Genomic DNA, 13165 nt, shown 5'->3' on the forward strand with positions numbered 1-13165 from the left:
TCAACATTTAATGAATTAGATTAATTCTCCTTTTGAACCTAAATGTCCTAATAAGCATAATGAACTTCCGAAACTATTCTAGTACAAAAAAAAAATACGATAGAGGAAAAAAATAAAATCAATAAATTGAACACGAGTAATAGTAGATCTTATTTTATTTTTATATTCTAGATTTCATGACTTAAAAAACTAAAGTTGAAAAATTACGAGGGAAGCCAAATTAAGATGTACTATGATTATTCGTATAGGCTAAGGCCCAAAGGGCTCTTTGGATCGTACTGTTAAAAAACTTGCAAGTTCGGATTTGCGCTTGCGAACAAAAACACAACCCCTTCGTTTCGTTGGAAGGAAATCATGGGTGCAGGTCAAGCTCTGAAAAGAATCCCTCGCATCAAGTTCCCCCAGAGACATCCCAAACCTTCTGGTAATTTTCTTCTCTTCGCTCTCTCTTTTATGCATCCATGCGTTTATTCCTAATTTCAAGAGTTTTCGTCAATCTCTTTTTCCGTTTGCTTCTGTATTACGCGGCCATTCGTAATTTCGTTGTGTTGTGGAATATTCAACCATAATTCAGTATTGATTCCCAATTTACAATTAGAGTGCCAAAATCCAATTGCCACAATCTGGCTGCAATTTCTGATTGATTTGAATTTCGCTCTTGGCTAAATTTCAGGTTTCTTATCTAGTTATCTAGACAAAAATACCAGACTTAGTAAATCTCCCTTAAATATCTCATTGTCTTGGTTCCTACGGTTTTGCCACTGTTATCTTCAAGTTTTGCGATGAAATTTTTGGAGCAGTTGATTTCCTCTGGCTTTTCGGGATACATTGTGATAATGTGATGCCTTTTTGCCCCTATTGTTATTTGCTGGATTTAATTGCAAGTTATCTAACGTCTAGCTCTGTTCTGCCAAAATTATAGTTAGTTTGACAATCCTTTCACATTTGAATTCTTAGGTGTGAATACCACCGGAGCACATTCTTGAACCATTCATGTGTATTCTTCTAATTAAGTCTAGAGTTACCCATTTTTCTAGTTAGAAACTAAATATAAGCACAAGTCAGCCTGTCGATATCCACACCTAATATTTTTTTGTTGAACAGCAGATGGTCATATGTGTTGCTCGCAATCATGATTCTAATCAATGTTATCATGATAAACAAAAGATGTTCTTTGCCCAGATGAACAATACTGAGGCATCTGACATTACATTAAAGAACAATGTTATGTAGACAATTTTCTCCAGTTCATTGTTCGGAAGGGTTATTATTTAAATGGTATTATTATGGTCCAGTCTCTTAACGTACCTTGAACAGTAATGTCTGGTACGGAAACACCGGATTTCTGACTTCTTCCTCTGTCCTATTTTGATAGCAATGTTTGGGCTTGTTAGAGAGAACCCAAACATCTCCAACAGTAAAAGTAATCTAGAATTTCTGCACAATAATCTATTCTCTTTTTAGCAACTAGTTAATATGTTTACAGAAATAGCTGCCCTAAGCTTCAGAAATAGCAGTTATGCACCAATCCTAAGAAATAGCAATTACAGAATTATTCAAACATCAGAAACCACCATACTAACAAATGATAGTGACCTGCAAATGCTAAATTATTCATTATCTAAGCATAATATATTTAACAATTGAAACTGATAATTTAAACTTGGTTCTTCCTTTTCCTTCTCTGGTAAATCTTGTCAAAAGGCAAAAACTTTAGCAACCAAGTTTGGTTGATCAGAACCGTGATAGGGTATCATGTAATTTAAAAGTTTTCTTTCACTGTTTTTGATTCATAATCATAATAGCTGGTTATCTGTGAAGAGAGTTATATCAATTGACAGTTAGTTTCCATGTTGAGACGATAAGTAAATTGTACAATTCTGTTAAAAATGTCATTGCAGGTTCTGCACCTGAGATTCAAGCTTCGTCTTCAACAACTGATGCCAGTCTAGCGTTCTTTAAAAGTTCAAATGCCTCATCCTCAGTTGGAGGGAAGGCCTCTCTTCAACCCAAAAGAACTCCAGTGTCCAAAGAGGAGATTGAGGCAATTTTGGTATGTAAAATCTCCTTGCAAGGTCATTCATATATTCATATTACAATTGTCACCATTGCTTGAAACAAAATGAATTTTGTCTTTTAGAAAGGTTTGATTCCTATTTGGTCCACCACTTACATGAACTGCCATTGAAGAGTGGTACTAATTAGGCCTCTTAGCCTATGCTTTCTTGTTTTCTCTGTTTTTTTTTCTTCATTTTTAATACCTTTTCAGAGATCATTCTAGCATTCTGCTAGAATAGTTGCTCAATTATTTGATCATTGACTTTTTTATGATAATTGGGGAATCAATTCATGCACTAATAGAAACTTTTTTGTGTTGTGGCAGTTGGGTGGCAGCTTCTAATCGAGCTTGTCCAAGGGCAGACTATATTGTGCACTCATTTTTTTGGATCTAATTCGTCATTTTCCAAAGTTTATGGTTCTCTTTTGTTGCCAAGTGTTGGCATAAACAATACACCGAGTACAATTGTCAATAATTGATATACTCGTTGAATTTTCCACTTATGGAAATCGAATATTGACTCTGGACAAAAGAAGTTTCAAGTTATGTTTCTCTCGTGTGTTTCATCTACGGTGCCTTGCGGCACAGCGGAAAAGATCAAAGCCAAGAAATAACAATAACATCTCTACGCATCTATCGGCGATAAACTTTCGTGCGAGTTCATGAAATCCCAGTCCATGATCTACCAAAATATTCTGTTAGTAACTATTAATTGATGGCGGTGAACTACGGCTTGGTACGAGAATTCATTTAAAAATAAAGTTATGAAAATAACTTCTGTAGGAAAAAATAAAAATATTTGATGACTGTGTAAGTCAGTGCAATGACCTTTTATTTCTTTTAAAAAAAAAAACTCTCTGAAATAACTAGGCTTATCCATTTGGTATTGGGATTTGGGAAAGATTTTAAAGTCGGAAAAACAGAACGGTCTCAAAGGCTAAAACTTGCGAAGTTGGACGGCAAGTAATATATGGATCTAATTACTAAAATATGGTATTAGTTAATTCAATTCTTAAAACTATGAAAATATTATTTTAATTTTTAAAATAAAATTATAGTAATAAAAGCAGAATATGATAATTATCCAATCTTGATAGCAGACTTGGGTGCACGTGCATATTGCCCACGAGTGTCGTGCGCAATAAGTCAACGACCAATGCGCACAAAGTGTGTTGGGTGAAAGTGAAATACACAACAGAACAACCTTGGGTTTAGGGTGAGATCCGTTTGCGTAATCAGCAGCTACCTTCCTTCCTTCCTTCTCTCTTCCTCCTACCATACCACGGGTCGGGTACCAACTGCTCCCTCTCTCTCCTCTTATTCTTAAATTCAGTTCTATTAATATATTTATATGTTATCTTTGAAGAATCATTGGTTGCGCGGTTGTGACCTTCATTCAACCTTTTGTATCACTTGTTTAATTTATTTAGGATTCCAAGTTTTTCTCTCTTTTTCTTTTTTCCCCAGCCTAAATACCATACGAGTTTATCTTCAATCCTTGTTGGTGGAGAATTGGGCGAATATGGCTTGAACTACTTTGATCGTTGTGCCTGTCAGCTGCATTCAATTTTCACACCGGTCTTTACTTCGATCCTTCTTCTTCTTTTTTTGAGGTTTTCTATTTTGGTTTCAAGGTGAAACGGAGTAATTGTTTCTCCCCTGTCTTGGGGTGTTCTATTTTTATTTCTGTAAGTTGATGAATGGGGTTGAGGATTATGGCAAATCACGCGGGTCTTTGCTTCAATTATTTTAGTTGAGCATCATAATTCATATTTTTAGGTCTGGGAAATCGTATGTATTTTGCTTTTAAGCGAATAGCATTCAATATGCTGGTTTCTTTGAGTTGTATCCTACGATTAACCATGTAGTCTTTCTTAGCAAGACGATAAACTGGGGATATTGTCTTGGTGAATATTTTGTTTGAGCTTCATGGAATGAGAGGAAAAAAAGAGGCAAGTGTAGACTGATTATGTGGCTGCTGAGTTTTGACTGTTGACAATCCCCATAGTTTTCAGTTTGGTATCATCTATAGGCAAGTGTAGACTGATTAAGTGCTTTGTCCCTAGTTATCACTTATCACCAGTCAGCGAGTTCTTAATGCTCTTTCTGAATGCCTCGATTTTATCCTCCACATCAGACTGTTGTTAACTCAATGAAACAACTTTCATCTTCATTTTAATCAGTTTAACAGCTAGTTTGCTGGGACTGCTACTTTTAGCCGGTCTAACAGTCTGCTAGTCTTCTTAGCTTGTGTTAGTTGATAATTCTTGGAGGTGAAAGTCTGGAAGTTTTAGCAATTTTTTTCCATTTAATTTATGCAGTCTTTTATATATGTTTGGAAACGTCCTTCACTCCTTCTATATTGTATTATTCAACAAATGCTGGACGGCATTTTATACTCACATGGTTTAAGAAAAAAGGAATTTGAGACTTTAAATTCAGCAAAACTGAATGATGATGTCAATAGAGGACTCGTTTCATATCTGACTTCTTGGCTAAGTTTCCTTCTTGCAGAAGGTTTCTTTCATGGATGATGGTCCTTGGGAAATAAAGGTTATTCGTGATCACTTTTGATTTCCAACATCTGGTGTAGAATCTCTTGAGGACGGAACGCCTTCTATTACAAAACCTGGAACTGCTAAATTCTTTGAGGGAGGTATTGCATCCTGGTGGAAAAGGGGAAAGAAACCAATGATCAGAAAGTCATTAGGTATTTGATTCTATTTGAAATCAGCCATGCAATATAGCTTACTTTAGGTCTCAGTGCCATCTGTGGACTTGAAGAACATTAAGGGCAGTTTCCATGTTTAAATTATTTACTCTTCGGGGGCTGCCATGGAGCTTGAGAAGTGGTGGTCAGGAAAAGGTTTGTATTGAGAAGCTTTTGTACGGTGCCCCTTTTGTCATTGGTGATTTTCTGTTATATCTTACCTAGAAAATTTATATTTTGTAGGTTGAGCTAACAGTTGTTGAAGTAGAGTCACTTCGATCAGAACTTGCTGATATAGAAGAGAGGGAAGCTCAATTGAAAGCTCAGTAGGTCTTCTGTAACTTTGGACAACTGTAGTCTTTTCCTGTCTCACAATGTAATATAAGTTCTCGTATAGCAGTTTGCTTAGGGTTACCTTTCTTCTTGTGTTAAGGTAAGGTGTTTCTCTTTTGATCAGATTACCAATGACATTGAATATAACAAAGCTTCTAAGCTAGGAATTCAGATGCTAGCCATAGATTTGGAGTTTAGACTTGTATGATTACTTGGATAGTAAGGATTTTGCAGTTCAAAAAAAAAAAAAGGATTAAATGAAGTTTAATTTCCATCTTCTTTCATGGTTCCTCGTGTTACTCTTTAATAGTGATTCTTCCAACTGTTGGAGCTGAAATTACTAAGTCGACAGACCAGGGAATTCAGTGTTTAATCTTAACCCAATACTTTCCTCTGTGAGGAATTCTTACATGCCTTAAGAGACACAAATGTGCTCTGTATAAGTAATGTTAATCTTTTTGTTTCTCACAGGTTGGAAAATATTGATGAAATTTTGCGGTCAGCTCGTCTATCTGGCTATTTGTACATTCGAAAAGTACTTACTGAACAAACCCCCTTTGGTTTACTTTACATCAGTTTGTGCATTTTTTTATTTTTTACCTATCAGGCTTGGTATTAATTTGCCTTAATTTTTCCTTTATAGAGATGGGCAGCACTTCCAGGAGAACCTCCTCCTATAGATGATACTGACGTAGATGATTGGCTTCCTCGATTTGTTGTTCTTCAGGGTGCATGTCTATTCTTATATTTGTTGTGTACAGGTAATTTGGTTATTTCTTTTTCTTTTCTGCCTATGCATTCGTTCTTCTCCTTCTTTTGCTCTCAACTCCTATTTTGTATGCAGAGTTGTTGTTCTTGCTATAACACCTTTACCAGATATGTTATTCCTTGTATATTTTTCTCTTGTTAGGTCTGCAGTTTTCACATTTATTTTGCTTTCCATTTTATATATTCAACTTCAAAGCAATGAATCTGTGTTCTTTTTATACTTCTTTCACTCGCTGTAATTTTTTTTTTATTTCTCACCCACATAATGGGTGTTTGTGTTGGTCTTCATCACGATTCTCTAATGCTAATTCTGTGATGCATGTAAAAAATTCAATGACTAAATGTCAAATGAGGAATATCTCTTGTTGTCAACTTGTCATTGACTATATTTATTATTGTACTTCATGAGTTGCATGCATGATTTAGATGTACCTGCACACGCTCACTACAAAAAAACTCACTTTAGTTTTTTTTTTTTATCTTAATAGATTTTTAGAAAAAATCTCTCATGTCATTTGATGGGCCAATTTTTTCAACTTTCCCAAAAGCTGTCAGAAAAATGGCCGAAGTTTGATATTTACTATAACAAGACTAAATGTGCATAATTGTTTGGCTTTATCAAATATATTTTTCAAGATTTAGATGATTGGCTTTTATTTGCAATTGCTGATGAAGGTGGCAAATTGCAGATCTAAGTCCTCATGACTCAACGCTTCTATCTGATATTGTTGAAGTAGACAAACTACCAAGTTTTAAGCGTGAAGAAGATGATGAGACACGATACGCCTTTTATATTTTAACTCGTCATGGTTTACGATATGAATGTTCAAGCAGTTCCCAGATACAGGTGTGTCATAGTTAAGATAATTTGTTTCTTATAGTAGTAATTAGTAATTATTTTTTACATTTTACTGTCTGATCGTACTAAATAATTTACTTCCTTATTTTATTGATTTATATTAGATGACGTATTTAGCCCCATTAATATTATTCCTCTTTCAGGTGGATTCATGGTTATCAGCTTTACACTCCGACTGCAAATTGGAAACTGATACATCAACTCCCAATGGCTCAATAGAATTGTAACACATTTTACGCCTAGTTTGGTGAGTTTAAGATAGCTTGAAAGCTAAGATTGTGTAAATATGACACTAATACCATTTACTTGTTTTTCTTGTACATACCACATAAGATAGTAGTAATTGAATAGAGAGTGATGATTATTGTCACTTACAGCTCATTCCAGTACTAACTAGATTGGCCCATTCGCTATAAAAACTTTTTAACATTGCAATTTAGAATTAGTATCTAAAGTTGGTTGGATTTAAAGATGGATGAGCCTGGTTGTTTCTCTTTTCAAAATTGAAAAATAAATTGTTTGACGGGTGAAAATTGTTTCAACACTGAGATAACATAGGGGGACAGGGGATACTTTTCAAAAACCAACCAATGCCATCCGTGTCGGGATAGCGTGGCAGAGAAGCCAAATCCCAAATCCATCAGCAGGTTTGTTTCCACGTCTGTGAAGGGAAATCCAAAGGAGAGATAACTTCTACAGAATACAATAAAATGATTTGAAAAGATATAATACTAAAATCTACCAAATTGACTTCCTATATTACATATAGTCTATCCAGTAAAGTGGTTCAAACCCAATAAAGTGATGATATAATACGGTATCTTTCATAATATATCTTATATGTAGGAGCAAGATTCAAATATTTTAAAAAATTCTTAATGGCAAATATGTTAAAAAAAATCAAATAATTAAAATTGGTGGCGACCACATTTTTTTTTTTTTTTAACAGAACTCCAATAAGCTATCTTTCATTAGAGATAAGTAGAACTACAATGAAGGATAAACACATTTCATTTGAAGGAAAAAAAAGTTTATTTTCATTTATGTGTGAGTTTATGAAATCTTTTCAAATTATGAAACAACTTAAGAGCTGGTTGCCATTCCGAAAGTTCTGCCTGAAAGTTATGTGCTTGGTAAAGCAAAATTATAAGACTGTTTTTCTTCCCCAAATTATTAATAAAAACTTTGAAAAGTCACATTAATTGTTTTTTTAAAGAAATTTATTTATTTTATTTTTATTTGGGTCAATGAGATTAAAAATGGTACGCGTATAAGCCGCGGTATGCAACATGAACATGAAATCCAACTAAGCGGGACAGCATAATAACAAAAGGAAGAACGGTTTATTTATTTTAATATTTTGCCGTGTCAGGGGAATTTCCATTTGAGAATATTTTTTATAAGAGTTATATATGTTTTTATATATTCCTTTTAAAAATATATTTTTATGTATTGATAATGTAAACAAACAACAAAAATAATTATTTTTAGAGGTTATATGTATTGAATAATCTTATGAGATGATAAACTATCCAATATAAAATAATTTTACATTCTTATCAAACTTATAAGCTGATATATATGATAAATTTAATAATTTTTATAATAATTATTTTAATTTTATACGAATAAAAATAGTATAAAAATATAAAATTATTTTACATTAATCATATTTATTGGCATTAAACTTTAATTTTATTGCATTGTAAATTTTATGTGATAAATTTTGCAGAAAGAAAAAGAAATATATAAACAAATCAATGATGTGATAAATAGATATAAAAAAGTATTTTGATGTAACTCATGTGATTTTGAAGTTATTATAAAAAAATAATAATCTTATTTAAAAAATATTTTAGATATAACTCATGACTTTTAAATTTATTATAAAAAATCATTATAAAAAGATTATCATAAAAATAATAATCTTATCTTGAAGATAGCATTATCTATAACTATATAAATATAATTGAGTGTTTTAATATATACATTTTTATATTTATTTATTCTTATAATTACATCAATGATGATTATTTTATCCATATAATAACTACTACATTTATAAATTATCTACTAACTTTTATTATTGTTTTTATTTAAAAAATGAAAAAATAATTAGACACTAAATGTCTATTTTCCCTACTTCATATGTAAATTAAATATAACAGCAAATTAAACTCACGTTTCTTAAAATTGAATAAAATTTCACTTAAAATCTTCTGTCTTTTTTAACCGTCGATAGTTTTTTCTTAATTTCTTATACAAGTATTAAAAATTAATGGACGAGACAGAGTAATGAAGCCAAAAAAAGAGGAGAGATGTGGTTAAACACGATTATAGATAAAAGCCTCGGTCTGAGGAATACCAAACCCCAAATACAGATCCATCTAATACTTTCTCCTTCCTTTTTACCTTGTTTTGTTTTTTCACTCTTTGGCCATTTTTCCTATTCATTCTTTTGAGTCCCGACCAAAACCCTAATCGAGTTCGATTGCAAAACATCTCAGTTTTTGAATTCCACCTTCTCCGACCAGTAAGGCTCTTCTCTCTAACACCTCTCTCTTCATCGAAAGTTTAAATCATCTCACGTTACACTTTTTATTTGGATCCGATCGCGGACGAAATTCTTTTTAATTTTGTTAAGAAACAAGGATGTTTAATTATTGATATTATGATTTTTTTTTTTACGGTGTAGTTAAGGAGGCTTCTCATCGGTTTTGTCTGATAGCTCTTTTAATTTTCTTTCTACGGTTGAATTACTTGTTCAAACGATTTATGAATTTCATTAGTTTTGCTTGTATTTAGGGTATTTTCTCGATTCCTTTACCACATTTTTGCCCCTTAATGATTGATTGTCGCATGCACTCGTTGTTTGTTGCTTCTTTTTTGACAAATCTATATTGGAATCTGTTTTCTTTCGTAACTGGCCTTATTTCAGTAAATTTCTTTCGTCGCTGTTAATATTAAGTTCTTTTTTTTTATCGGATATCTATAGTTGTATTAAATTCCAATTTCTCTATACATTATCAGATGGCTGCCAAACCTCTTACTACCGAGGCGATTGCGCTTACGGAAAAGAAGATGGACATGACACTAGGTGTGCTTAATAATAGAACCTTTTGAAAAATGACTATTTTTTTTTCTCTTGCCCTTTCTCACATATCTAATATCCATCACCTGTTGATATTGATAGATGACATAATCAAAATGTCTAAAAACCCGAAGAATAAGAAGCAAAGAAGGGTTCCGGTAAGTATTTGTTTTCAAAAATTGTTTTTCCCTTTCTTGTTATGTCGTTGCTTTGTAATATTCGTGGTGGTCACCTTTTCACTTGATTTTTATACCTTTACAGAACAAAAGTCAAAAATTTTCAAACAATTTTACTCAGGATAAGTCTGCAAAGGTCCAGCGTTATATGGAATCGAGATCTTCTCTTAGACAGGTGCATTGGTTTATGAAAAGCATAGTTATTTGAAGCTTCTTATATTGTGTTGGTGTACTTGTCTCTAATATTTTTATTTTTAAATATTGTAATCAGGGGGCTCTTGCAAAAAGAAGGTCTAATTTCCAGGGAAACCAATTTCCTGCTGCAGTTGAAGTTGCGCGAAAAGCTGTTACTGCTCCTCTGCACAATAGAGTCCCTAATCGTAATAGGGTGGCTAACTGGAATAAAACAAGGTATTATATTTTGTTTAATTGTATTTTGTTGCCTTTGTTTACTGTTAGAATGGGAGAGACATTCAAGGGCTGAACATTTAACCCTGAATGATGTTCTTGTGTGTTGTGGTATTCATATTGATAATCTTGAATTAATTTTTGCAGGTAAAACACGGCCCATCTTAACGTGCCTTCCATATCTAAGATTTTTTTTGCTCTGCAAAAGGAGCGAGTTTGACATCATGAATGAGGGCCAGCCATGTTATGGAATTCTGAATTTGAATGCTTGCATTATAATCTCATAAAACTATTGTCCAAACTCATGGTTTGAGTGGGTTAAGTTGAATGTTACTAAGGATGTTCATGTAGATAATTGGAGTTACATTGGCTGGTGATGCAAATGGGTTACTAGTTAAATGGAGTCTGGTTCAGTGGAAACACATTGCTAGAAAAGATAGCTTAACATTATTTTCGAAGTATCTCATCCTAGTGTGAAGGAGGGTACTGTGGTATCATCACATATGCACAAAAGTCAGGACAATAAATTGTTGATATATAGTGGCTGCCTCATGAAACAACTCTGCATTATTTCAGTTGTTTAGAAGCAAGTGTAGTGATTGTGGCAGTAACTAACTAAGCATGCTTTTTTTTGAGAATTAACCATTTTGAAAGGATGAGGTCATCTTAGCATTACATTTATGGCCACTCTCCTTTAGACTTGTTCCTTCATTATGAGAATTGGTACTTTCATTGGCTGTCAGTATCCCTTGTGCTTGGGTTTTGATTCTTGCTGATCCTATCTATTTGCTATAAAATTTCTCCAGTACGATATGATATTGGCTCTATCACCTGATGATTTCTCCAAGTTGAGTTAATACTGCAAGGATGCATGCACTTGCTATGAAAATGTGGGTCATGGTATCATTTTGTCAATAGGGGCCCTCCGAAAATTGCAACATGCCACATTAATATTTTTGTGTTGGCTGTTTCTTCTAAGTTAGTTACTGTTTCAAACATAGGCCACGTAAGTGAAATTCTCTGTTCATTCTATGGGATTAAGAAACTATTTTTATGTGACCAAGAATCTGGAGTCTCTTCTTCATCGGTTTGGCATTGAAGAAGACCTTTTGTGATTGGAAATCAAGTAAATCAATGGGGAGTTCTTGTGGGTCTGGTAAACATCGTGGGGGCATGGTGATCATTTTGTTTTGAGCTCTTTTAGTCCTCGCAGAGGTGCCATAAAGTGGTTGCTGATGGGGAAACACTAACCTTGTCACCGTGCAGATAAATTTTCTTCCCACTTTACTGTGATATGATCTCTGTGGAAACTTTAAATTCTTAAGTGGTCTACTTTCATACAACAGCCTCCACGATTGTAAGTTTTGTACAGCAGGCCAAATTGTTGGGTGCTAGTACAAACCCACCAAGATGATGTTGCAACTAGCAGGTTACTGTGGAAATTTTGGCAGTAGTTCACCGACACTGAGATTTTCTTCAACTATGTGACCAGTATTCTCTTTTTGCTTAAATTATTTTCTTCTTTCTTTATAGTTGGATATAGATAGAATCTGACGGTAAGTGACTCAACTTTTCTTGTTAGAGATGTTACTGAGTGGTGTCTGTTCTATTGCAAAATAGTCGGTGGTACTGGGCATCTTAATGCTACTGATCTTGATGGAGTATTTTAAATGTTTTGTGTTTCTACACCTGGATTACCCTCTTTTCTTTTCTGGGTGCAGATTTCAAGTTCCTGTAGGTCAGAGAAGGGCTGCTAATGGAGGCTTTGCTGCTAAGGTATTTCTTTACTGGTTTTGTGTCTGTTTTCTAGCTTTGTATGATGTATTCAAGATAAAAAAAAATGTCACCAATTTGAAGGAATTTCAGTAGTGTAACCATATAAATGTTTTGTATGGCTATGTGGATTATTGGTTATTTTGAATAGGGCGGTGTTTATGCTCTATCTATTTGTTTCACTCAATGTTGATTATCGATGTGGTCCATGTGCATCTTAATTGAAGTTCGTGCTATTTATCTGTTCATTCCATAATTTAACATTTTCATAAATTTGTAGCAGCAACCACTTCCTTCCCCTCAGAAGCAGCAAGAGAATGTGGATATAATGCCAAAGCAAAAGCCTCAGACGCTGGATTCACTGTTTGCAAACATGAAGGAGCAAAGAATGAGAGTTTTGTCAATGCAGAATAATGCTGTGCAACGCAATGGAGGTGGAAATAGGAGGCTCCCATGGGGAAGAGGCCGATTTGGCAACTAAGATGTTTACACAATGGGAATTTCATGATATCACCGTTTGAACCTATGTCCTGCTGCGTCCTGATTCCTGGGTTGATGCAAGTGAAAAATTTCTTTAATGCAGAAGAAAACTCTAGATTCCCCCCCCCCAAGTTGGATTATCTTTCCCCTTTTCATTTGAATGCACTTCTTCGTTTGCTCGTCTGTTGTAAATTAGTTTCTTCCGTGGCTTAATGTTTGACGGCGATTCTTGTTTGTGGTCTGTCTTATGTGGACACAATTCCTAGCAGTTACAACATAATGTCATTTGAGTGGTCTTTGGCCCCCTAGCAGGTTATCTGTACCGTTACAAATTAATGGTCCACACATACAGGATTTATGTACTTTTAGGTTATTAGCATAATAGTTGAACAATTGAATTAATAAATTAATTATGTTATGAAATGATTAATATTGTTATATGCAATATTAAAAATTTTAATGTAAATTTATATAATAAATTTTATAACAATTAATTTTGATGTAATGA

General features: G+C 33.7%; 3 protein-coding genes across 8 annotated transcripts; all 3 read left to right on the plus strand.

Annotated features, from left to right (window-relative positions):
* Positions 1 to 267: 267 nt before the first annotated feature.
* LOC114376847 lies at positions 268 to 2611 on the plus strand. Its single transcript, XM_028335147.1, has 3 exons — positions 268 to 424; positions 1902 to 2053; positions 2384 to 2611. Exons 1-3 carry the CDS (start codon positions 355 to 357, stop codon positions 2399 to 2401), a joined length of 240 nt encoding a protein of 79 aa, XP_028190948.1. The 5' UTR covers positions 268 to 354; the 3' UTR covers positions 2402 to 2611.
* Positions 2612 to 3194: 583 nt separating this feature from the next.
* LOC114376846 lies at positions 3195 to 7164 on the plus strand. 5 transcript variants are annotated; one of them, XM_028335143.1, is made up of 8 exons: positions 3195 to 3350; positions 3527 to 3637; positions 4574 to 4925; positions 5013 to 5095; positions 5574 to 5637; positions 5746 to 5863; positions 6560 to 6717; positions 6873 to 7164. In XM_028335143.1, exons 3-8 carry the CDS (start codon positions 4863 to 4865, stop codon positions 6954 to 6956), a joined length of 570 nt encoding a protein of 189 aa, XP_028190944.1. In that variant the 5' UTR covers positions 3195 to 3350; positions 3527 to 3637; positions 4574 to 4862; the 3' UTR covers positions 6957 to 7164. The 5 variants fall into 5 exon arrangements, with proteins under 5 accessions (XP_028190944.1, XP_028190945.1, XP_028190946.1 ...); XM_028335144.1 differs by having other exon boundaries at positions 3195 to 3345; XM_028335145.1 differs by lacking the exon at positions 3527 to 3637.
* A 1894-nt stretch (positions 7165 to 9058) lies between these two features.
* On the plus strand, positions 9059 to 13063 carry LOC114376533. Of its 2 annotated transcripts, none has more exons than XM_028334698.1 (7): positions 9059 to 9262; positions 9760 to 9826; positions 9923 to 9978; positions 10082 to 10171; positions 10268 to 10407; positions 12126 to 12180; positions 12458 to 13063. In XM_028334698.1, the coding sequence occupies exons 2-7, from the start codon at positions 9760 to 9762 to the stop codon at positions 12656 to 12658; spliced, it is 609 nt and encodes a 202-aa protein (XP_028190499.1). In that variant the 5' UTR covers positions 9059 to 9262; the 3' UTR covers positions 12659 to 13063. The 2 variants fall into 2 exon arrangements, with proteins under 2 accessions (XP_028190499.1, XP_028190500.1); XM_028334699.1 differs by having other exon boundaries at positions 9066 to 9262; positions 12461 to 13063.
* The last annotated feature ends 102 nt before the right edge of the window (positions 13064 to 13165 follow it).

Source organism: Glycine soja, chromosome 11, assembly GCF_004193775.1.
Source record: "Glycine soja cultivar W05 chromosome 11, ASM419377v2, whole genome shotgun sequence".
Taxonomy (NCBI): domain Eukaryota; kingdom Viridiplantae; phylum Streptophyta; class Magnoliopsida; order Fabales; family Fabaceae; genus Glycine; species Glycine soja.